Source organism: Eutrigla gurnardus (genome assembly GCF_963514095.1).
Source record: "Eutrigla gurnardus genome assembly, chromosome: 8".
Lineage (NCBI taxonomy): Eukaryota > Metazoa > Chordata > Actinopteri > Perciformes > Triglidae > Eutrigla > Eutrigla gurnardus.
The window spans coordinates 3,017,674-3,044,980 of record NC_139922.1 but is presented as its reverse complement, the minus strand read 5'-3'; the positions used below and the strand labels follow the sequence as shown (position 1 = coordinate 3,044,980).

At 42.5% G+C, this 27,307-nt stretch overlaps 1 protein-coding gene across 4 annotated transcripts in view; it reads left to right on the top strand.

The window, feature by feature from the left end:
• Positions 1–27,307, top strand: part of tns2a (tensin 2a) — a 65,786-nt gene that overhangs the window by 15,130 nt on the left and 23,349 nt on the right. For all 4 annotated transcript variants that reach the window (XM_084015357.1, XM_084015358.1, XM_084015356.1 and 1 more), the window contains exons 2-3: positions 9,245–9,350; positions 14,201–14,238. In XM_084015357.1, coding sequence (XP_083871483.1) covers positions 9,245–9,350; positions 14,201–14,238 — 144 coding nt within the window. The remainder of the gene's footprint in view (positions 1–9,244; positions 9,351–14,200; positions 14,239–27,307) is intronic.

Genomic DNA, 27,307 nt, shown 5'->3' with positions numbered 1-27,307 from the left:
AGAGAGAAAGAAGAGAATAGTTTCCGTGTATTTGTTTTTACATCTGTATGCATAAATCTCTGCCCGTGTTTGCATCTCTTGTGGAAGTGTCCGACCTCTCTCTCATTCAATCCAGTCACTGTTCTTTGACGACCGGCAGACGTGCAGCAGTGGGGGGGGGGGGGGGGGGGATTTCTGGTTAGAAAGCATTTCTTTGACTCCAGAAAGCTCCGGTTAATTTTTTTTGCCAGAAAAGCTAAAAATAATAAGAAAAAGGACCTACTTGTGCGTAGCAGATGTTGTAGGGGAGGTGCGGTCTCTCCTGGCGTGAGCGGGGGGACACAGGGACAGGACGAGGAAAGCTGTCTGTTTCCACTGACTGGCTGTTTGTGTGTGTTTGTGTGTGTGTGTAGCCTAGTGTGTCTTTCTGAGGTCCCATGTAGCTGGTTAAAACGCGTGTCCCTGCCGGTACCTCAAATGGTCAAATGAACAGTGTACCTGTGAGCAGGGACGTCACTAGGATATAAAGACAGGGGGGCCTAGCCCCCAGGAGAAGCATCTTTGTAGTCCTGTATTAGAACTACAACCAGTGAAGAAGTCCAGCTAGTAACCAGTTAAAAGCAACAGACATCATCGTCTTCCATTCTGTTGTGTTGAACAAGAGTTACTGTCATGTTAACGTTTAGACACATTAAAGCTGCATGCTGAGAACCTGATGATGTAAATGTGTCTTAAAGTGATAGCGTATCTAATTCCTCTCTCCATTAGATAAGCTGCAGGTCTATGAATGTACTTTAATTACAGTTACTGTCCTGTTGATTGGTTCAATCAGAGCTCAGTCATGTTTCTGTCATAAAATATACAGTAGAATCAACCAAGACTGGTTTATAGGTCACAGTGAAATCTGACAACATAAATATGAACTTTACCCAGATTACTGTAATAATAAAATAGGCCTAACAACGTCACTGCTTGTGAGGATCTCTCACCATTTTTCAGTGATGGCACACGGATCTAGCTCATTTAACCCGTGTGCTTTTGCATCTATAGTTTGAATGATTTAATCAATGATTTTCAGCTCTTTTCTCCCAGGCGGCATCATTGATCGGACCAGTATCTTCATTAGCTCACTCCATGCAAAATAACAGACATCCATTACAGTAGTCATTACTATCCTGAGGCAGGGCTCAGCATTACAGCTTGTTATAAGTGCTCTACACGCTCGACCTCTTCCAGCTGGTTTTGTTTCTGGTTTGTAATCCTCCTTCACTGAGCTTCCCTTTGCTGGACTACCAAGATGAACAGTCGGTTCGACACATTTGATAGTTAACTCATTTTACTTTCCTTCATTAAGCCAGTCATTTCCCCATGATGCATTGGTATAGCAGCTGACAAACTATTTGATTGCAAACAGGCGCGCCAGAAGCACCGGTGCAGGGGGTGCAACCGCACCCCCTCTTTTCACGGGGGAAAAAAATAAATAAAAAATGCGTTACGGGAGTTGTTGACCACGACACAGCATTGCAGTGATTTCAGCATGAACTAGATCTATTTACAGCGCTGTAGCTTTAATTACGTCTGCTCTAGTCTGGCCTCTTGGTCATGATGTCATGCTCAACCAATCGGATACTTCGCCCGCAAACCAGGTCCAGGAAAATGGTTATCCTACGACCAACGAGGCTCAGTTCAGTTATCTGCATCACCACACTTACCTTACACATCGCTGTGCATTACTGCTTTACGCTACCTTCATTTGTATTTGTTCTTGAAACTTGTGTGTGGAGGACTACAGATCTTGGATACACTACTACATCGCTACACTAGGCTACGGTCAATGTTGATCAACGCCGAAAGCAGTTGCTAGCATAGCTGCTAAGCTAAGCGCTAGGTGCGTTTGTAGGGCTACAGACGAATGCTACTTGGACAAATGTGTAAAGAATGATCCGAAAGGCTAAGGTACATGTCAGAGTATACAGTTTAAGAGAATGAGATGTCTGTTAATCGATTCAATAAAACAATGTTGTCATATCACTGTGTGCTATTAACAGTAGACTATAGGCTATCTTATCTTATCTAGTTACTACTACCTACTCCTAACTCCTTGAATGGAAATTCAGGTTATGATGGTGTGTCTGTGTCAATATCAGGCGCAGTTTATTTTAGCAGATTATTAATTTAGAACATGTAGACTAAATCACTCTGTGTGTAAAAAGACGCTACTTGCAGTCCAATCAGCTTGAATGAAACCACCCGAAATCACTACACACCACCTAACCACGCACCTAACATAATTTTTTATTATTATCTTATATCGTAACATCCATCGGTGCTTTTAATGAGTCCAGTGAGCTAAAGTATAGACGGGCTTCGCCGCTGCGTCACCGATCATCAAATGATGTTTTTTGTTCTCGTCACACAGGATGCGATATACTGTAGCCAGAAAGCCAGACTTATATGGAGCTAGAGTTCTGTAAAGGGTAAAATGCACCTAATATTCCTGTATTTTCCTGTACCTATACATGTGCTTTTCATTTCAAGGAGCCACATTGTTATCACTACTTCTGCACAATGAGTTAAATAGTTTGGTTTGTAGGGGGGTTTTTTTCGATAAGGCTTGGCTTCAAATTATCGTTGACTTCAATTGTATCTGTCTAAGGAAGGATCATTGCCTTTGCATGCTTGCTTCAGAGTCTATGTCGGTGTGTATATGTTCGTGGCTCGGTGGCGTAGCGATGAGAAGGTCAGCCTTCTGTGTGGAGTTTGAATGTGTTCCCTGTTTCAGGGTGGGTTCTCTCCAGGTTCTCTGACTTCCTCCCACAGCCCCAAAGTATGCAGCTTCATGACTCTTCAATGCCTCTAGGTGTGGTAAAGGGTATATGGACCTGCATTTATATAGCGCCTTTTCTAATCTGTTTGACTACTTCACACTACATTCAGTCTACATGTATCCATTCACACAAATCCATACACTGATGGCATCGTTAATGCATACTTTCTCGGGATACGGTTGCGGAGATCAAACCTGCAGTCTTTTGGAAAAATCGGTGTCTATCCACATGAATTTAATTCAATTTTATTTATAGTGTCATATCACAACAGAAGTTATCTAATTTTCAGAGTCCCAACATCACCAGGAGCAAGAGTTACAACGCCACCTAGTGGAGAGAGAAAAACTGCCTTTATAGGCTTTTAGGCAGAAATCTCATGCAGACCAGGCTTTTGGGTTCCATCTGCATTTGGTGTTGGTAGTATAGAAGTAGTAGCATTAACAGAACTAGTAGTATCAACAGTAGTAGTCCATGGTGGCAGGCACAGCCACTCCAACATGGATCCATCCCAACCACATCACCGTCAAAAAGCAGACATGAGACCTCATATAGCATTCGGTGGTACCACTGTCTGACCATGATTGCCTGTGGTTGGACTATATAGTGGACTTGATTGTGTCTGAAACAGAATGCTGCCCACTTCCCATCTATGTGTTTATCTCTGCCCACTTCACAACAGCTTGTTTTTTTAAACCCACAGCGTCTTTAGTCATGCACACCTACACACACACACATACTACACAAGATTAATGAACAAGTAAACAGAAGAACGGTGCGCATGCTATAGACTGAATCTGTGTGTCAAAGTGTAAACGTGTGGTCAGTCATGTCTAGGCAGAACCAATGAGCACGGCTTACACCAGGTTGTTCAATTAGTCATGAGGGGAAAGCAGCATTAGTTGTGTTTAGAGTTCAGGAAAAGGGTGGACATGGTGTCAGGAAGGAGAGCCAAATAAAGGATTCTTCAAAACATGCATGAAAAGTACAAAGGAGAATAGGCTAAGTCATGCCGAGTCAAAAAAAACATAAGAAATGTTCAGTTTCCAAAAGAAATGACTTCACATTTAGAGAGGCACGTCAATCCCCTGACCACACCATATTACATAACAGCCCACCAACCAACCCTCCCCCATTCAGGGTGCTGCGGTCGTAGTACACTTGTACCGGAGTGGGCCAGCAGCCACTTAACACGGCTGGCAGAGGGTGATGCCAGGCAGGCAGCTGTCCAAACACTGTCTAGTTCCTAGAACAGAGTCAGGGCGGCTGGAGAATGGAAACCAATTATGTAAACAGCACCCTTCCTTTGTTACTAAGGAGGAAAAGTACACACAGAGGAACCGAAAAAACCCTCTGTGTGTATCAGGTTCATTATCCAAAGCTATGGAAATATGAACATTGATTAAAGCCTTTGCAGTATGATCGCTTACTCACACATAACGTTTTCTCATGGTCATGATGGAGATGGTGTGTTCAGATGTTCAGATTTTTTTATTCTTCCTTCAGCACCTAATGTGTATACCATATGTTTCATACAACACAATTAAAATGGTTTGGAAATAAATGATTGCATTTTAAAGGTATGATTAAAAGCAGAAAAATAAAACACCCTGCCATAAGTCGTTTTAGTTGTGTATTATGAGCATCTTTTTTTTCTTACATTTGAATACTTGATAGCGTTTTTACTGAATAGAGAATAGAGACATTTCTGATACTGAACTATTTGCTCTGCCACAAGTCCTACACTTTTGTCTGGATACCTGCCAGTTTGCTGCCTCTCTGCATGACATACACGGCAAATACAGTTTGTTCACATGCCTACCCCCACCCATCCTCCCATTATGTATTATGCAAGAAATGATGCTGAGAAATCCCCATACTTAGCTCCGGGTTGTTAGTGTTCTCATGTTCAAAGCCCTCACACAGTCATGTCAGGCCCAGTCATCTGCGGATTTGATCCCATGTTGGAAAACAAAGAGGCACTGGGTGGGAATGGCTACCACACACACACTCACACACTCACAGACATCCTTATACTGTATTTGTGAGGACACACACTGACATAAATAATTGCCGTAAAACCTAAGTAGTAGAAAAGTGATTTCTCGTAAAGCGGAAAAATATGTACATCTGTTATATGAGAAAAGTGATTTAATTCTTCAAAAGTAAAATTTGTCAACATAGTGTTAATTGTACCGATCCCGAACAATTATTCTGTGTCTGATATCGGTTGTCTTATTTTGTAGGTTTAACCATGAATCGTAAATGCGTAACCAAACCTCATGAGTTTCGAAAGTATAGTGCATGAGATTGAGCAAACAGCGAATGAAACAATTTCAGACAGTGAAGAAAATGTACTTGAATATGAACCATCATCTCCTCTCTAAAGCTTGTATGTCGATTGTGAAATTGAGAAACTAGAAAATGATGTAGAAATGAGGCCTGCTCAAACTCTGGATCTTCAGCAAAACATACTGATAAGGGATGCCTCAGAATTTGTAGAACCAGATATTGACAAACTACCGTAATGGGTGGTAATACAGCACATCATAATCAACATGTCTCCAACAGCAATACCAATACATGTCATGTGGGGTTATTAACATGCAGCAAAGACAATGCAGCACCGATTTGACTGAACGTATCAGGAGGGCAGATGGGGCGCACGATTTCAACATCACAGAGAGAAGAACATTTTATGGGGTTGGAATTAGACATCATTTAGAGATTCAGAGTATCAGCATGAATTATTTGAGAACCGCATTGTCTGCATTAAGGCATCAATTAACAGACATTTTTCAACAACACTGGCTGGACCAGGCGGCGTTTTAAATGTTGTGTTGAGAGGACCGTCAATGGCCAGTGACGTGTGCACAATATTAAAACCATCTAATGACTACAATGCTGAAACATTTCTGAAGGAAATTGAACAGGTGATGCAAAGCAATGATAGATGATTTCAGATGAGCATCTTGAATTCGTAGTCACAGCTGCTATAAAACAAAGGTGGTGGTGTGAGACGTAAATAAGGAAGCGTCCCGTATGACCAGAAACATGCATGCCTTTATACCCCATCAAACACGGACAACAACTTATGCTTCTCCATGTGTTTAGCGAAGCGCATGTACCCTAATATGTCTGACATTGAAATTCAAGAATATGTGCTACAAAGTCATGAGAGTGTAGGGTTTAATTCAAACCACAAAGTCTCACTAACAGATGTGTCAAAATTTGTACAAATTCTGTTTTTTTTAACAATTGTGCATAAAAGTTGGATATCTATCGGAGGTGCCAACACCCCCCATCCAGAAACAGTATGGCTTCCGTGATTTTGAACCAATTGAAAATTACTTAGGGTTGATAAAATGTACTGTTACCTCTCCGGAGTTTGTATCACCCAGTACTTCCATACCGGTGTAACAGCAGGCTAATGTTCCATTTATGCCGGACATGTGCAGTGATTCAAAACCAGACCAGTGGGAGGGCTCTTTCAGGAACTTGGGTCAGTTTTGAGCTGCAAAAGGCTGTTGAAAAAGGGTATGGGGTAACCAAAATTGATGAGGTATGGCATTTTGCAGAGAAGACTGATAACATCTTTAAAGAGTGTGTCAAGACCTTCCTACAGTGAAAGCAGGAGGCTTCAGGCTACCTATGTTTTGCAAACGACGAAGAATCCCGAGCAAAATACATCCAGGGTTATGACAAAGAAGGTATTCAGCTAAATCCTGAAAACATATCTATCAACAAAGCTGTGCGGAGCATCAACAAACAATTCATTGTGGGGTGGTTTTTCAATGCATGAAAATCAGGCCACATGCAAGTTGGTGACAGACCCTGAACAATTTACCCGCAAGATGTTTAGCGATCAGTACGATGTTAGACAGTTCACAATTGTATCTGATAGTGTCGCACTTGTTCAGTGGCAACAAACTAAAGACATAAACATCTTTATTGATGCCATGACAACATTGTATGCTGGTCTTATGCTCTATGATCTTAGGGACAGATAGGCGAGAGATGCATCTATTCTGACACAGACAGTGTTGTTTTTGCGTCAAAGGATGGAGACTGGGTTCCCGAGATAGGGCCATTTCTTGGTGACTTAACCCATGAAATTAATGGGGATACTGGTGGTGATGATCACATTGTTGAGTTTGTATCAGGAGGTCCAAAATGCTATGCTTATCGGACATTCCATAACGAGTCACAGTTAAAATACAAGGGAATCACTCTGAACGCACACAACACATCACTTGTCACAAACGATGCCTCAGTGGATCTGGTGTACGAGTTTGCGAGCCATGACAAAACAACACAAAACCTGATAACTACATCAGACACAATAGTCAGCAATAAAAAGACATTTGATCTAAAAAACAAACCATTTGTTAAAAAGATTTCAAGTGGTGTACACAAACGTCGTTTCTTCTCTGATCCGACAACCGTACCATACGGTTGGAGGCCAACAAATGAACACACACACATTGTGTTAATTCAGTCAGGCTGAGGGTGCAGTCGAATAGTCTTTTTTGCTTAGGAAGGTTCCTAACTGAAGAAGTGACCCAGAAGTAAACAAGTGGCCGCCATGATAAGAGCCGTTAGGATTCTCTAAATGCAAAGGAAAGGAGCTCCAATGCTTCCTTTCAGAGCTCCTTTAGCATAGGATGCAACGGACCTTCCTATACGAAAGGAAAGGAGATTACGCCGACCCACAATTCTTTGCGAAAGCAACTTATAAAGTGCCGCACACCTCGGACGTTCATGATAACAAACGATATTTGCATTTACATATTTAACAATGACTTTCATGCAGACATATAGTAATTGGAATAGTGATGATAAATGTGTGTGGACAGTGATAATAATTGAATGGTATTTTTTTTATTTATTTCAATCATGTTACAAACTTGACAAAAACGAAACTAAAACCACAAATGAAAAGTAAATAGGCTAAAGCAACCGGTCAAACAGAAAGGAGGAGCTGCTGGACCTGAAGCCGGTCAGTGAACCAGCTGTTTATAAAACCAACATGTGGAGAAGTGGACGATGCGCTTTTTGTAGTCCATTATTGTAGTTTCTCCAGCGCAGACGCACGTCAATCGCCGGTGCCGATCATCAGCTGTCAATCATCAGCGGCCGCGTTATAATGACGTAGCTTAGTGAAAGTCCGGTCGGATTATCTGAGCACCGCGGTCGACTTTTCCTAAATCCTTTTGAGTTCTCCTATCGCCTTTCCTTAACCCCGTGACGTTTTCCCTAAAGGTCAAGGAATAGGAGATAGGAATAGGAGTTAGGACCTTATTTTTTGACTATTCGACTGCACCCTGAGTTTCCGTTACGCGTGCCATCGTGACGGGACAATCTATATAGATATAAATTCACGTGTTGATTCAATTAGTTGCATTAAATAGTGCTTGTTGGGATTATTTATTGCATTTAAAGGGGCCATATTATGAAAAACAGGTTTTCTCTGGTCTCTACACCTATAAACTGGTCCTCCCTGACCCTGCCAACTACCTGCCCTGATAATCCACACACACACACACACACACACACACACACACACACACACACACACACACACACACACACACTGTTAATTCAGTCAGGCTGAGTTTCCACAGACACACAACAGACACACATCTACTGATGCATACACACTAACATGGACATGTGAAATAAATTAGTATTCTTTCTTTTTAAAAAATAGATGCATTTGCTCTTTTTTTCTTTCCCAGACCTTCACCCAACACACACACACACACACACACAAACACACACACACACACACACACACACACACACACACACACACACACTGTTAATTCAGTCAGGCTGAGTTTCCACAGACACACAACAGACACACATCTACTGATGCATACACACTAACATGGACATGTGAAATAAATTAGTATTCTTTCTTTTTAAAAAATAGATGCATTTGCTCTTTTTCTCTTTCCCAGACCTTCACCCAACACACACACACACACACACACACACACACACACACACACATTAAGGATTATAGTGTGGTATGGGCGGGAACCACAAGGATTATTACTGGAAGACAGTTACACAACTACAGCTCAAGTTCAACAGGCAAAAGGAGTCGAGAGTGGATGTAGGCCTATTTTGCGCATACATGCTATACATACACACAGGCTAAAGCTGACTGTTCTAAGCTCCTGTCATTATTACAGTTCACTAACTCACAAGCCATACTTGGTTTTCTTCTTTCCCTGCGTGAATAGAGTTGGTGAAGTTTCCATCCTGTCAGATGGAAGTGGATATAGGGATGCACTCTTGGTCAAACATGGATTCTTTGCCTCTGAGAGTAGGCAGCTCCACAGATTGTACTGCCATGTCTGGTCCTGTCCTGTATCGGGTTTCTAACTGTGAATTTCATTTTCCCATGTGTGTGTTTGCGTGTGTGTATGCAGGGGGGGAAGGGTGAGCCCCACATCTTCAAGGAGAAGACCTTTAAGAAGAAGCGGCAGTGCAGCGTATGCCGTCAGAACATCGACAGTGTTGGATCCTTCTGCAGAGGTAAATGTTCGAGCATGTATTTATCATGGTACAGCAACGTCATGACATGCTAGAATGTCAGCAGGAGGTAGGGTGTGTCATTTGTGAATGAATTAAGGGCAGCACACACCAGCTCACATAGCATTGTGTCATTTGATTCAAGCAGCAGACACAGCGCATGACATTCTGACAAAGAAGTATGAGTGCCAAATTTGGTAAATGTGATCAAATAGCTGCATTGGTGCTTTGCCGACTACGACAAGCATTGAAGCATTTAGTTCATTATTTTGGCCATCGCCATATTGTTTTTGTGCAACCAGAATAATGATTCATACGGCCCTAGTTTCGTGGCGCAGGGTGCGGGGGGTGGCGGAGCCGGCGTAATGCAAGTTTCGACCCGCGCAGCCTTGCGCACGGTCAATTTGGCAGTTTGGTGGATCGCCTGCGCCAAGATGGGTGTGGCGGCGCAGCAGTGGGAGGCGTCACAGATTCAGCTTGGCGTAGCGGAAGTTTCGTGGCAAAAAGCCTCGCCGAGACTGCGCCGAAAGCCCGCCAGCTCCAACCTGGTCTACTCTCGGCGCAATGCGCAAATAAAGTCCATTCATTCAACGCGAATCACAGCTGGCGGAGTGGAAGTTTGGCTGACCGTTGTGCAGTGCGCACACGTCACCGAGACCTCACAGGCAGGTTTCCACAGTTCCAGGCACATTTAAATGCAATACATAATCACAACAAACACTATTTAATGCAACTAATTGAATCAACATGTGAATTTATATCTATATAGATTGTCCCGTCACATCTGACGTCAGATCAAAGGCGGATGGCACGCGTAACGGAAACTCAGCCTCTCGGACCAAAACATCTCCCTCTCTCTCTCCTGTTTTTTATAATATGGGCATTGTTATTATTATGATACGCGCGCACAGCGCGTGATGCGCGTGGTGGGAGCGGCGGCGCTGCTTCTGTCATCGGGTTGTCAAGTGACGGAACTTGCACTGAACCTCCCCTAACGCATTAAAGGAGAGGAGAGGAGCTCATTTGATTGGTGAAGATCTGAATCGGCTGTATTAATCCCAGTCCACGCCTCGTCTCCTCCTCGTCTCCCACTCACGCCTTCTTCTCCTCCCTCTTTCCCACTTGCACTGGGTGGGCGGGTGGGTGAGACGGGAGGAGTGCCTGCGCTAGCCTGCGCGGTGCACGAAACTTGCAAAGTCCAGGCGGACACACCCCGTCGGCGTGGCGCAGGTGCGCTGAAAGCTGACTGCGCCTGGTCTACGAAACTAGGGCCCAGTGTGTCATATCACAAAAATAGTTATCTCTTAACATTTTCGGCAGACATCTCGAGCAAACCAGGCTCTTGGGTTACATCTGCATTTGGTGTTGGTAGTAATATTAACAGTAGTAGTCCATGGTGGGAGGAACAGCCATATTGAGATGGATCTATCTCCAACATTGCCGTGGACCAGAAAGAAGTCAATGTTGAGCAGCCTCACAGCAGCAGGTGGAGCTACAATATGGTGTTTCCAGCATCAGGCCAGTTAGCAGTCTGCATCGGTCAGGACCTCAGCGGACTCTACTGGACCAGAAAGCATAGCCAGACTCCCAGGAGGGAGGAGTCCAGTTATTATCAGTAGAGATGCAGATTTAAATTAATTTCCTTAATCAATAGTCAGTCGCCTAACTATGTGTCAAACCACTGTGATCCTGTTAAAACTGCTAGATGAGAAAGCACTCCGGGGAATGCATAAAGAGAGAGAGAGAGAGGCTCAGTGTGTCATTATAAATCCCCCGACATTCTAACCCTATAGCAACATAACTAAGAACTGGTCAAAGGCAAACCTGAGCCAGTCCTAACTATAAGCTATAAAAGTTTTAAGCCTACTCTTAAATGTGGGAATGGTGTCTGCCTCCCAAATCAGAACCGTAAGATGTTTCCAAAGAAGAGGAGCTTGGTGGCTGACAGCTCTGGAAACTGCTCTAGGAACGACACGTAAAGCCCAAGTTATGCTTCCGCGTCGACACAACGCAAGGGGGCTTACGGACCCCTTACGTCCTTGCGGACCCCCCTTACGTCCACCGCAAGGGCCTGACGTGCACCTCCCAAAAATCCTATATGTGCGTCGAGGCGACGCAGCACCAACGCAGCGGCATTGGTTTAACGCCAGGAAATTACAGGTCATCCATTTTTATATCATCAATACATGCTTGGAGTTTAACTTATTGATTGGTTTCTTCGGGGTTGATCAGTAGATATAAAATTGTATCATCTGCAGAACAATGAACGTTTATCGATTTGTCTTTGTCTTCTAATGATATTGACTAAAGGGAGCATACGTTGAAAATAATTGGTCCAAGCAAAGAGCCTTGAGGAACACCGTATTTAACTTCAGTGTGCCTGGAGGATTTTTCATTAACATGCACAAACTCTAATCCATTGATTAAATAGGACTTAAACCAGCTTAATGCGGTTCCTTTGAGCCAATTAATTTTTCCAGTCTACATATTAGAATCTCATGGTTAATGGTGTCGAACGCGGCACTAAGATCTAGCAGAACAAGTACAGAAACCAGTCCTTTGTCAGAAGCAATTACAAGGTCATTTGTGATTTTCACCAGCGCTGTCTCTGTGCTATGATGTACTCTAAATCCTGACTGGAAGTCCTCAAGTAGTATTTAGAAAGTCACACAGCTGATTGGAGACTACTTTCTCAAGGATCTTAGAGAGAAAAGGAAGATTTGATATTGGTCTGTAGTTTGATAAAACCCCTGGATCTAGAGTAGGCTTCTTAAGAAGAGGTTTAATTACAGCTACTTTAAAGCAGTGTAACACATAGCCTGTTAATAAAGACACATTGATCATATCATGCTCTTTGAGGAGCCTAGTTGGTATCGGGTCTAGGAGACAGGTTGAAGGTTTAGATGAAGAGATTTTTGACGTTAGTTCGTGAATGTTGGTTGGAGAAAAGGAGTTTAAATATATATCAGGTCCTAATGCTATTTTGAGGGTTAATGGTCCTGGCTGAAGGCAGGAATTTAGTCATTTTGTCCTTGATAGCTATTATTTTTATCATTAAAGAAGTGCATAATCATTAATACTAAGATCTAGGTATACATGGCTCAGTAGAGCTGTGACTCTTTGTCAGCCTGGATACAGTACTGAAAAGAAATCCAGGGTTGTTTTTATTTTCCTCTATGAATTATGAAAGAGATTAACACAAGAGGGTGGAGCTCACTACAACCAAACACCGACTAAGACATTTTTTAAAATGTTACAATTAACTTTCATTAAGTGAAAACACACTTTGAATCCCCCACAGCAGAAAACACTGTGGTAGCAATCTGTCAATCACAAAGCAGCCACACCCTGTTTTATTGTCTATTTGACTCTAAATGGTTGATTTACTAAATGAATGCTGGATTGAAGAAGACTTGAAACTAGCCGTTGATGCAATAAACTCGTGTTGACAATGTTCACCGAGGTAATACATCAAGTGAGTAGTTTTCTCAATGACACAATCAGAGAGGTGTCGCACCCTGATGGCCAGTAGAGAGAATGGTCACTTCAGTGTGGCTTTTCATTCATTAATATTTTAATGAGCTGGAGGTTATTACCTGGTTTCTAGAGTCTTATAGGTCGAGGCACAGTATCACATTTGAATATACTGCATCTACATTGTAAACGTAAATTGACACTGTTGTTTTAAAGGAAAACACCACCCCATTTCCATACTGAACTATGTTCTGCTCTGATCTTAGACGAGGTGATACATACCTCCCTCTCCTCTGTTCGTGCACTCAATGGCTCTTGCGCGCACTCCGCGCAGCGCTAATTTGCTAGCATGTAGCTTGTCCCAGTATATTCCTTAGGATCCAAAGGGGGGTGAAGTTAGAAGCGACCAAGCACTTCCACGTTGTCCCTATTTAAATACGGTTACGTGAGTAGTTACACGACCCAAGTTTGGTTACACAAAATGAAACATGCTAATTTTTCTAAGCGGATAACAAGGATAACTATATAGTATGGCGGAATAACAACTGGAAGCACTTCGACGTCGGCGCAGTAATATCATCACTCCGCTCCCCCTCTTACTTCCGTCAATAGAACCTACGTGACCTGCACGCCGTCGCCTGCACTACCTGTAGTAGTTTGTGCACAGTTGAGGAAGCATCAGGTTGTAGTAAGATAGTTTGTGAACAATCAAACATCATGGTTATAACGTGGATCGTACAGGGTTGTGAAAACAAGCAGAAGGTATATAGTCCCGTCATGTTTTGAGTGATGATATTACTGCGCCGACGTCGAAGTGCTTCCAGTTGTTATTCCGCCATACTATCTAGTTATCCTTGTTATCCGCTTAGAAAAATTGGCATGTTTCATTTTGTGTAACCAAACTTGGGTCGTGTCACTACTCACGTAACCGTATTTAAATAGGGACAACGTGGAAGTGCTTGGTCGCTTCTAACTTCACCCCCCTTTGGATCCTAAGGACAAGCTACATGCTAGCAAATTAGCGCTGCGCGGAGTGCGCTCAAGAGCCATTGAGTGCACGCACAGAGGAGAGGGAGGTATGTATCACCTCGTCTAACATCAGAGCAGAACATAGTTAAGTATGGAAATGCGGTGGTGTTTTCCTTTAAGCTTGGTGTGTGTTTCACTTCAGGATTTAAGAGATTACTTGTATGGTAATGGCAGCAGGGTTGATCTCAAATTTGACCTGGGTCGTGTTCTAGAATTTGGCATGCAATAGAATAAAATTGAGATTGTAGTTGTAGTCTAGTGGATAAATAGAAAGCGGGCTGCATACTATATACTAATTTTGTCATCTTTCTCTTCTTTCCTCCCTCCTTCCCTACTCTCATTCCTCTTAGTATGCAAGGCATCCACACACAGGAAGTGTGAGGCCAAGGTAAGGAAAAAACTCCCCTCTTCTGAGCATGTCCTCAAAAAATAACAATACATCAGCTGTGATTGTGACACACTCATGACCAGTATTGAACATGCGCTGATCAGCTGGGACAGACAGCCTTTTGTTCCCCACTGTACAGCTGATGACCATGTACAGCTCCTTCCCATATCAAGTTGTATTTCTGTTAATTTGCACATAAAATAAAACAAATCCATATCATTAAATAGTGACAAAGTGCACATTTTCTCAAAATGTGGTTCAAATGTGCGCAACATTGGACGGAAGTCTGTCAAGCTCCACCAGAAGAAGTCATGTAGTCATCAAGTCAAGTCAAGTTACCTGACCTGGTCCCATGAAACAAGGTCCAAACTCTCAAATAATAAGTGAATAAATAAAAAAGGAACATAACTGTAAAAGGTCAATTGACTTGCAAGACAAAATAAATCTAACCACAAAACATAATCTATAATTTAAATAAATGAAAACAGTTTGATATTAAGTAAATCAGTATCGATCACTTTGGTAATATAGACTATTTAATCAGTAGTGTGAAAACAAGCTGCTCTGTAGCAGGTTAAATGTGCAGTCGTCGCCATTATGACCAAATAATTCAAGGTTCAGCCCAGATGCTGACCAACTAATGGTACTGGGAGAGAGCCATCCATGGCTGCACTGGACTAAGGGAATGACGATGCTTGTCTGAGCTGTTTAGTTGACCGTTACGCCAGCGAGGTGTGAATAGACACATGACACTGGCTCTATGAGGGCAGAAGTCTCGAGATCTCTGCTAATATGAAGGCTGCCCAGTTGCATTCCTCGGAGAGCTGCAAGTCCTGCTCAAACCCCACACTGCTGCCTCTGTGAAGGGATCATTGATGGGGAGGATGGTGTAATGAATAGACAGAGGATACAGAGGGGGAGAATGCCAGCATGGCCACAGTGACGAAGAGGTGGTAGAGGCTGAGGCAGGGAGTCTTGGCAGGCAGCAGGCGAAGGACAGAAAGCCAAGGGCGAGGGCATGTGGCGTCAGAGCCGGATGAGAGAGGAAAGGGCGACTTTTAAACCATAAATGTTGTAAAAGTTAACTTAAATCTGCAAGCAGCATTGATCGAGCCTGCTGCTGGCCACATTTGAGATGGACCCTTTTGAATCCTCTTGGAGGAGTTACGAAAAATAATAATAAAGTAAAATGGAGTCACGTGACTTATGATATCATTGTTTGAAATATCGACTACGGGAGGATTAGGGCTTTTAACGTAATTTCCTTCATGAATGCATTTCGCGATTTTCACCACTTCTGACCTGTGTGCGTGTTTGTGAGGCAGACTTCCTGTCGCCAGTAGGTGGCACTATGATGAGGGCAGGTAGATGTCTTCAGATCTGAACTTACTATTCAGCAAGTGACGTTTGGGACAGATTGGACAATGTCAAGCTGAGTTATACCAATGTCTTGTTTGTTTCGTGTTTTGGGTCAAATTGACCGCCACGACACATCGAGAGTATTTAGCATCACCAAGGTCTTTAGATTCAACCTACCAGATTTGAAGTCATTTAGGTTCATTCTCTAGGAGGGGTTCGTTAAAGTACAAGGCTCCTGACTGGCCTCACAATCAATTCAACTGCTTATTTCCCGTTGGATTTTCTTGTATGGCTCCTTTTTTTTAAGATTGTAGAAGTTTCACCAGCCCTGTGATAGTCTGGCGACCTGCCCAGGGTGTGCCCTGCCTTCAAGCAGTTGATAATGGATGGATGGTATGTTAACATCTGCCTACCAAATTTCCTGTCTTCGACAAATTTAAAGCTGGTGGCATTGACATTGAAATCTACTTCATAAAAGCAAATTGAACCCTATACTAGGTTTCACCTAGTCTTGTTGTCTTGTCCGTGAGGACGGCTTCATCAAGTCACACAGTAATGAGCAAATTCAACATCGTTGCACATCTACACGTCATTCACGTCGTCATCATAGTTGCTACCAAAGCTGAGGAAAATATGCAATATTGCTAATGCAATATAAATTGTGGTTGTATTTGAAAAATGTATGCAATGAGATCACATTTATGAAGATATTACATGAATGGCATACTTGACAACAATAATGCAAAAAAATAATCATGACATTTACTTGGCTTTGAACAAAATCCATTTTACAGCAGACCAAGCTGTCAGCCTGCTCCTGTTTACAAGAAGAGGATGTACAATCAAGTACAGACAGATAGAGGGGGAGTAGGGGAGGATGCAGGGATGAGAGGAAGGGCAACAGAACCCTCCCAATGTTTTTCCAACATAAAAGCCTTTCATCAGGACAGTTGAGGTTCTGTTCCCCAGCCATTCTTTATTTTTAGTCAAGAAAATGAAATCCCGATAAAAGGGCCACCGCAAGGGGCGTGTCTAGAATTTAGGGGGGGGGGGGGGGGGTGGCCAATCAGATCCCAGGGGAAGCCGGTGCCACCCCTGTTGCCACGCCCCTGGCCACCACAAAGGAAACAGTCTGCAAACGACTTTATTTTCTTTCTCTGATACTTTTAAGCCCTGTTACATTTTTTGAAGTCCGTACTGGTATCTATTTAAGTAACAGAAACGGAACAAAGGAAGTCTTGTGGGGATGGAATGATGGAGAAAAAGACCACCGTAGTCCATGTTTCCCCAGAGTGAAGCTCAAACATCACAAATGACCCAACATCCCCCCCTCACTCTACAGACTTCCTGTCAGATGGAAACATCAAGGTCAAATCTCTTCCTGGTTGTTACATTGCTGTTAGGAATATATCATATAAGACTGACAACAAGGCACAGAGATATTGGAATATGATTTAAACATTTTATCGTAAGCAGCGTTCACCATCATTTCATTAGTTGGTGGAAATCGTTAGATTGTAATTTACCGGGGATCTGAGTCATAAGAAAAAAAGAGAGATTGATGGCCTTGAGCCCAGGCCTCTGGTTTCCCTCCTGGACTTCCTGAAATACTCAAGTTAGTCAGTGTGAATCATTCAAGATAACAGGATCCAACTGTATTAACATGTATTTAACATCTGAAAGAGTCACACTTTATCACATACGGGTCTGGTCATTGCTTGGGTGGCATGTTTTGAGTTAAATCTGTGTGCGTGTTTTACCACGGGAAATATATCTGATAACACACTCACATTGTGGGGACCATGACGTACTGATGTGGGGACAATTGGGTCATGTAAATCAGTACATTTTAGGGTGAAGACCTGATTTAACTTTAGCACAAGGGTCGGGGTTAAGCTGATGGCGGCTCTGGTTCTGATTAGGTTTAAGATAAGGCTCCAGGAAATAAGTCAATGTAATGTCCCCAAAAGTCATGAAAACCCGACTGTGTGTGTGTGTGTGTGTGTGTGTGTGTGTGCGGGCGTGGGAATGACCAAGCCAGTGAGTGATGTCTATCAGAGTTAAAAGCATGACAAGGGGCGGAAACCGCACTCATTTGCTGGTGGGTTTGGTCCATCCAGGAAGAGATGGTTTGGACGGCTCTGTTTAAATATGGAGACCCACGCTTGTGCAGGACATGAGTCACCGATTTCAGCGATACCCACGTTCACGTTTTGTACGAGGTCTAAATTCCTGTCTCATTGTATTGCCTGTCTAAGTACACCTTATCGGATGATGAATGACAAAAGACAGGACAGAAAGACAGTATAGAGCTGTCTTGTTTGTGAGCTGTGACCCCTATCGGCATATAATGCAAAACGTGTGTCTGAACCATGGGAATGCATCTCTGCTCCCATGCTTAAGAGTGTTGAAGCTGAAGGGGGAGGGCAGGCTGAGCTTCGGGGAAGTGTCCGTGCGTACTGATCAACAGGATGAATGACGGAGTAGGCGGAGGGAGAGAAGGACTGCAGCTCCGTAAGAGCGCCCCGTGCTGGTTAGTTCACGGGACTTTTCCATCGGTGACCCCTCCCGGACTTATCCCAACCCATGTTTGACTGTTGAGACGGGTAAAGAGACTGGACGAGAAGACCACTGTCATGTGTGTGTGTGCTTCCGTCTTACAGGGACAGTTTACGTTTTCCATCTGCATAACTGCATGAGCATATCTGTGCATGTGTGTGTGTGTGTGTGTGTGTGTGTGTGTGTGTGTGTGTGTGTGTGTTGTCCACCATCACCATAACAGGGAATTGCATACCACTCGGTCATTAAAGTTCCACCACAGGGACCCATGTAACCCTGCGATATCTTTGGCCTCCCTCTCAGCAGCTTGGAGCAACGTCTTTCCTTTTGGGGTCAAAAGTCAAAGAGTGAGAGAATGTACCGTGTGGAGAAAAATGAAAACAGGAAGACGCACAGATAAATGCTTTATTAGCTGGCCTCACATACAGCAAAGCACTAAACAAGTGTGATATTGGGCTGCCAAGCCTAGAGGATCGAAGTGTTTCACCCATAGGTGTTGTTTTTGCTGAGCCGTGGCCTTGAAGTTCCCCCTTGCTAGGCTGGCTGCTTTCTGCTTTTCTCATGAAGTTCACCTTGTGATGATTAAGAGACATCACACATGTGGACTGCATTAAGTCCAGTCATAAAGCTCAGTCATGTAACTCTTAGACCTGCCAGGTTTATGCAGAAGAAAGACCATCTGCATTTTTTACAGAAGTCCTGTATAAACTCCAACTACAACTCCAACAACAACAACAACAACATTCCTTGTTACGTATTTCCCTCCTGTCTGATTGGCTCAGACTACTTTTAACATGCATGCCTTGCTGTTTGGAATTTGAATTATGACAGAATACAGATGTAAGACATAAAGTTCTACCATAATTGCTCAAACTCTTAACTTAAACTTAACCTGGGGGGTCCCTGGGGTCTTATTGCTGTCAGATATCACTGTGCACAATGGATTTCTTTTTAAATCTTGCACAATCGCACAACCTCTGTTATAGCAGGCTGCTTTGCACTTTCAGTCGTACTGCTCAAAGTGCAACAAACACTTGCAATTTTGCATCGTATGGCTTAATTTGACAGAACCACTACGGTGAAGGTGTGGCCTGCCCTACTTGCGTTCTGATTGGTTGGATGTTTTTGCTGGATAGCATGGCTTGCTGATTTTTATGCCTCATTGCCGTGAGTCATTATGTTTTCAGGTTGAGAGGGAACGTCTTCGTATTTGACAGAAACGTCCACTTCCACACAAGGTTGAACTGATAAGAATTTGGTTAACATTTTTTTTACTCAATATTATGAAAACTGCACACAAATGTTTATGAAGGATCAAATTAGGAAGTTATGATATTTTGGACAGACATGGTTGTAAACTTCAATAGGCCTGCATACAACTGCCAGTCATCTTCAGAATTCTTCTGCAAAGAGAACAATAGTGGCAACAGGGCATATAGTCAGTTTGTCGATACACTATGATTCAATCACATACAATTCAGGGGGGGGGGGGGGGGGCAATGTTTTACTTGTTGATCTCATAAACCTCTTCATTCAAGACAGAACAATGCTTTCATCTGATATTTCAGACACAAAAATATCCTTCTTTTAAAGACGCCAGTCGCTGCTGTATTAGAGGAATCCAAATAAAGTATTTCATCAGGATCACAGGAATACTGTGAGATGAATGTATGAAGTGCAGAAGGCTGAAATGGGCAGAGCCATGGGTCATGTGGACAGTGTGTTTAAGGAACTCCCCATGCTGCAGTGCAAGGCATGACCTGCTGATGCTTCTGCAGTGTGCCTTTAGTAGATTGTTCAACTGGAACCTTGGATTTCAGATTAAAAAAAAGTGATGCTTCTGGGGATTGAACATAAAAAAAACTGCAACGTCTACAGTAATCCTAATAATACATTAACATAAACAACACAATACATAATCTTTTATCATGTTTTCACACACATATTCCTGAATCTGTGAAAGTCACTTGCAGGCTCTCACAAACACCCGTTCCCACACTAATAACATACCAAGGCTGCTACCTCACCCCTCGTTATCCCTATTGGAACCCACAGCTCTTAAGCCATGCGTTGAGAGTAGCGAGCTGTGCATTATCCATTATCTCTGCCTTTTCTGCCTTTGATGGATCAAAGAGCATGTAAAGAGCTGAAGGAGCCAGGGCCGCTGCAACAAAACAAAGCGGACAGAGAGCAAAGAGAGGGAAGAGGACAGGGGAAGGGGGGTGGGGGGGCATGTCTTTTCCAAGGGTATTTGGTTTCTGGTGATCAAACCGGTGACCTTCCAGCTTTAAGACACTTCAAGACCAGGGGACCACAAAGACACAAGAACAACAGTGGTTCAAAAGGAAGGAGGCCATGAATGAAAAGAAAGCCAGGTAGGAAGGTGGGAAGTTGAGTGGAAAATGAAGAGGAATGGGTTTGTTAGAAATTGATAAGTCGTAAAGAATGGGAAGGAAGAGGAAGTATTGAGATTGAGAGAAGAGGAGGGTAAGAGGATTATCAAAGAAAGAGAGGAGATTGAAGAAATTGGCAGACGAGAAGAACAAAGTTGAAAAAAGAGGTATAAAAAAAGAAGCAGCTGTAAAAGTACAGATAGGGACAAAAGCAAAAGTGAGGAAATGGAAAGTACAATCTTTCGAAGAAATATGACATAACTGAACAGAAAAGTGGTGGAAACACAAATGACAAAAGCCCAATTCAAGAGAGACAGTGAAAAAGGGATGAAAAATGGAGGGAGCAAAATGAAAAGGGTGGAGGTCTATTGGCAGGATGTTTGTGCGTAAGCGTTGGCATGAGGAGATGGAATCTGGTGTGTTTGTTCTGGCTTTGAGGCCGCCCTCAACAGGCCCCTTTACTGGGGGAGAGATGGAGAGGAATACATGGAGGAGAAGATGAAGGAGAAGACGAAGGAATGACTCAATAAGCAGCCTGGAAGTGTTGACGCTGGTGAAGCCTTATTAACGATGCATTCAGAAATAAAAGCAGTTAAGGGCACTGTACTCATAACAAATGGAAGTCAGTTTAGAACCAGTAGATTGTTCCAGAAGGTTTTCATTTATCTTGTTAGCTTGAATATTTCCTACAATACTACCAGATTTCATTGAGGGTTTGGCACAGCAAGCCTCACAAAGCAAATGTAGGTGTTTTCTGTCCGGGGGACATACATCTACATCTACACTGCGCCTCCTTCACTCAGTCTAAAAACAAGACTAGGTGAAGCCTAACATGGCTGGACTGTGTGGTCAATGTCCTTAATTGCAGATAAGCTTAACTTCTCACTCTCAAAGATTATTTTGTTAAACGCCATGCAAAATAAAGTCATCTAAGTCTACTCAAACGGTCTCTACAGCCTGTCAGTCACCAGGGCAACGCTGTTGTTGGTGACACGGACAAAGCATGTGATTTCCTTCCTGTTTTCTAATTGTGGTGTTAGCACCATAGGCTCGCTGCGTTAGCGCCGCCGCCGGCTTGCTGAAAAATTGTATCAAGCTATTTCTATGTATTCCACACATCTGTCAAGTAAAATTAGCACTCACTCACGTCAGACATTGAAATGTAGGGCCACTCAGTATGTAAAGAAACTATGCTAATAATAAATATAGAACAGGCACAAGATATCTTTGACAAATCCATTAATTGATTGCATTTTTAATAATCTAGTCGGCCATCTGCATATTGATGAAGCCATGCAGAAGAATCTCTCATATGGAACAAGAATATTTTGAATATATATATATATATATACAGTTTATATATATATATATTTAAATATTTATATTTTTTTTTTCAGCAAATGACTGTAATGACATAATATCAAAATCTGCATAAAGAACCCCAACAAAAACCTTTGTATTTGAACAAAACTTTAACTTTAACTTCCCATTCTTTAATTATTCAACTAAAAATGGGCGGCCCCATTTGTTATTGAACCTGAAGCTAAACCTCCTTTTTGCAAATTTTTGTTAAAAGCTGTTAGCACAATACAAGTATTGTGTACAATTTATAATTACCACACATTTAAAAAGCATGTTTTTTTGTTTTTTTTTCTAGCTCGCTGCTAGCATGGTTCGCTGCGTTAGCACGGCTCGCTGCTAGCATGGCTGCGTTAGCACAGCTATATGTCATACCGTGATATTTCCCACTTTTTACAAATACTGTGTCGATGAATACATCTATCAATGAAGTTTGCGTTGCTTCACTCAGAGTTTGTGATGTCCGTGTGTCCCTGTTGAGTCTTGAATGCAACTCTTTTGGCTCGTTCTAGCAACTCTGAGCGCAGCTTCATGAGCAACACCCCTTGGTGAACAGTGGTGCAACTTAATCACTCAGTGACTTACTCACTTACTCAGCCACAGCGCCAAATAATTGACCGGGACAGGAAGGAGTGACACTACATTCACAGCTGTAACACCTCACTCTCTCTCCCCACGGGACACTACTAACGTCAGTTCATGACGGCTGTAATACATTGGTGGAAACCCTGAAAGATTCTATCAGCAGACACACAGATGAATTCTTTCCAGCTAAATGAAATGATGTGGAGACTCACGAGAACAGGGCCATTCAATTAGTTTTGAATGAGGGCCGGTTGATGGAAATGATCCAAAATGAGGGGCCGGAAAAATACTACAGATACTGTAAAACACTACAACGACATATGAGCGCATATATTGTCTGATTTGATCAAGTACAATGTAAGTTATAGGTTTACTCAAATTTCAACAGCTTAACAGTTCATAAAAATTCAGGTAGAAATAGGTTAACTCAGAGTTCCACAGCTTATCAAAAAACAATCCTTATTTAAAGGGATAGTTCGGAATTTTGGACATAAGACCTATTATCCAAGTGAGCCGGTGTGTTCGAGACGTCTGGAGACGTTTTTAAGAAATTTCATTCAGTTCTTCTAGTTGCCGAGTTCGCTTATGCTATGGCTAGCGCAAGTCAATGGTTCTTAGCTAGCATGGCATTAAAAACAGTCTTGCCCACTCCACAGTACACCCGAGGCAAATCAATTAAAACACTAGACTGTCGATGTACATATCTGTGTTAATAGAATAATATTTGAAACAAAACTAACCTCGCATCACATGAATCATCCATTTTTTGAGGAACTAGTTTCTCAGCAGCAGCAGAACTTTACTTTGCTCCGTTGGACTCAAAACTCTAAGACGCGCCGCCCGAAATACTGCCGGTAAATAGGCAATTGAACCGGGCCAAACTGTCGGCACTTATACCCCCAAGGCTGTCTGAAAAGCCCTCGGAGCTCACTCAAACACCGGGCAGCCCACAGCCACGTAAAGCCACAATTACGCACCGCGAACCCAGACCACTGCTCCGTCCGGAGAACCGTAAACCCTCGGACGCGTTGCGGGGATTCCCTCCGGTAAATAGACACATGAACACCGCCGAATAGTCTTCAAAAGTTTCAGTATATTCTCCAAAAGTGTCCATTTCTGTGAGATTGAAGAAACTAGCACTGCAGGCTACTCTGCATCTGTAGCAATGACAGCAGGTAAACAAACTATTATAGAACCGGTAACTTATAAGTGCTAGGTGATATCACTCCGCCGCTGCCATAGCCTACTAGGAAGTATGACACGCTGCTGCTGCTGCTGAGACATAAATCCTTAAAAATGCAAGGCTGGTTTTATTTCAAACATTCTATCAACACAGATATGTACATTGATAGTCTGCCGTTACAATGGATTTGCCTCGGGTGCACTGTGGAGTGGGCAAGACCGTTTTTAATGCCATGCTAGCTAAGAACAATTGACTTGCGTTAGCCATAGCATAAGCGAACTCGGCAACTAGAAGAACTGAATGAAATTTCTTAAAAACGTCTCCAGACGTCTCGAACACACCGGCTCACTTGGAAAATAGGTCTTATGTCCAAAATTCTGAACTATCCCTTTAATTTATATAGGCTGCCTAAGGGCGCACTCATACCAGGGCCATTTGATTCGTACCGGGCCTCAGCACGATCCCCCCGCTTTACATTCACACTGCTCCAGCCCAAACGGGCCTCAACCCGATTGCCTGTTGTACAGAATACTACACACGCATGGCTTAATGTTGCTTTCAAGGTGCGTCGTCTCTGCATATATTTATAGTAAACACTCGACATGCATCAGCGCATGTTAGCACGAGCGGATCTGTGCGAGCAGGCAGCGCGAGCGCAGCGGATTTTGAACGGAGACACACAGTAGCATTTTTATTATAAAAGTACCGGTCTGGTTCCGCTCACACCACAAGTCTGAAGCGGCTTATTTGGCTCAATGGTGAGAGGTTAGCATCACATTGCTGCAGTGGTGTCGCTGCCGTTTTTACGAGCCAAAAGCGTGTGTTAAAACTATTTGTTGATTCCACAAATGAATCGTATAATGCGTTAATTTTGACAGCCCTAATATAATGCATTGTTTCATATGTAAAAATGTAAGAGAATGAAACTGTATCAGCTAGAGGGAACTAAGATAATGTACAGTAGAGCCGGACCCGGCTCAAACCTGTCATCTAAAATGATGATTGAGTTCAGGCAATGCATAAAAAAAGAACCATAACACACAGGATAAGATTTAAGATACATCCCAAGATGGAGATGGAAAAAAACCCATTAATTCTCAGAATGAGTCATACAGGAACATTGTCCAGTTGGTCATGTGATAGCCAAACCTTAACCTGTGACTTCTGTCAAACAAGGCAAGTCCCGTTTTAGCTCATTATCTGTTCCTCTGGCTTCCTGTTGATGTCTAGTTGCGTACACGCATCACTGACAGACTGAGCTTAATGCTTCAAAAAAATAAGTGAAGAAATGAAGATTAACACAATGTACAACACACACACACACACACACACACACACACACACACACACACACTGGTGACACACTTTCCCTTTGTGCACAATGACATATACACAAGCCCTTTCCCTTTTCCTGTATCCAAATAAACAGTCCAAAAAGGCCTGTGTGCGTGTGTGTGCGTGTGTGTGTGTGTGTGTGTGTGTGTGTGTGTGTGTGTGTGTGTTTGTGCTCAGACGCGTTGTGTGTGTTACGTAAGCATGACTGTGTCCTTCATTAGGGCTGCTGTTCAGCTTCCTCTGGTCACAGTTCGTTGACCTGTAGGCCCCTAACAGACATGGTAGTTAGATCCACTATTTTGCCAAAAGTATTCAGTCAGCCATCCAAATAATATAAATCAGGTGTTCAATCACTTCCATGACCACAGGTGTATAAAAGCAGCACCTAGGCATGCAGACTGTTTCTACAAACATTAGTGAAAGAATGGGTCTCTCTCAGGAGCTCAGTGAATTCCAGCGTGGTACTGTGATAGGATGCCACTTGTGCAACAAGTCCAGTCATGAAATGTCCTCACTCCTAAATATTCCACAGTCAACTGTCAGTGGGATTAGAACAAAGTGGAAGTGATTGGGAACGACAGCAACTCAGCCAAGAAGTGGCATTTTTATAAATGCTTGACCTGATAATACAAGCATTTATAAAAATTCAGCGAAACCTTTTCATACTCTCAGACCCTATGTGTACTACTGCAGAAGTTTGGTAACATTCCATGCATTATTAGTGGGGTAATTTACGATATTTACACACTGTACCATTCGTGCCAGTACTAAGCCATTCGGCTGATAGTCCTATCTTGACCAATGTTGACCATCACTAAAAATGCTTCTGAGGGGGTATTTGGCTGGATGTCATGGTGGAAATGACCTAGGGTGCATTTTACTCCCAACCATCACTTTAAGTTCATATGCGAGTCAAGGCAGGTGAGCGAATACTTTTGGTAATATAGTGTTTATTCCTCCGTCTTTGTATATACATTTATTTATGAAGCACATTTAAAAGCAACACCTGTTGACCATAGTGCAATCAAATATAGCAAAATCACAATAAAAACACAATAGAAAACAGAATAAATATAAAAAAAACCCCACAAAGACCCATTTTTTCAGACAAAAGAAAAAGAAATGCAATTCTCAAACTGAGCTGAAAGCCAATGCATAAGAAACAGGCGGTGTAGGGGCCAGCCTAGCATGCAGAGGCAACTTGTTCCAGAGTTTTGGGGCTACAACTGCAAAAGCATGATCTCCTGTGTGCTTCAAGCTGAATCTTGGGGCTACCAGAAGCAGCTGGCCAGCTGACCTGAGTGACCGCGATGGGATGCGAGAGGTCGGTTAGAGTTAGCCCATTTAGAGACTTGGAGGCAAACAATAAAATCTTGAAATCAATCCTAAAACGTACAGGGAACAAACCTACGGGGGAAATGTGCTCTTGCTTTCGTGTTCCTGCTAAAAGGTGAGCTGCTGCATTTTGGATCAACTGCAAGCAAGAAAGGGAGGGTTGTCCTACACCAACATGAAGTGCATTACAGTTATGGAGTCCGTACGAAATGAAAGCATGCATAACCCTTTCACAGTTGATAAACGATCAAAGTAACTTCACCTCAGGTAAAAGCCTCAGCGGGGAAAAGCTAGATTTTAACACTGAGTTTATCTGTTAGTCAAACTTAAAATCACGTCCATTATCACGCCTAGATTTTTTACAGTGGGTTTTACATATGGTTCCAGGAAACACATATGGAAGTGGAACACCTCAAGAATGCCATGTATGTCACTCGAGATCATGACCTATCCCAGTCATATTCATCTATAACTTTGTAGGGTTGTCACGATACAAAAATTTTCAACTCGATACCGATACTCAGGAAAATATTCGATACTCGATACCATTTTCGATACCACAAGGATGAAAAAAAGACCCCAAAATTTAAAAAGAAATATTTTTATTAACAAAAAAAAATGCAAAAATAACTATTTTCAGGTCTGAGGTAGTGCAAAAAAATAAATAATAAAATAAACAATAACAATTGGAACAATATTTTGAGGTTGTAAATATTAGGCAAGCCTGATAAAAACTAAATTAACTTAAGTGTTCCTTCCTTGGCTATGCTTTATATACATAACAATAAACTAAATGACACTAGCCAAACCAGTTAACATGAACATTACACTGTTGAAATGCTGTATTCTCAGCAGCTGCACCTGTTACATAAAAAGTCTGAAACTGAAAAGTGCACAGAATTATTCGATACTTTTGAAAATGAGTATCGTATCCGGATACAACATTTAAGTATCGATACTT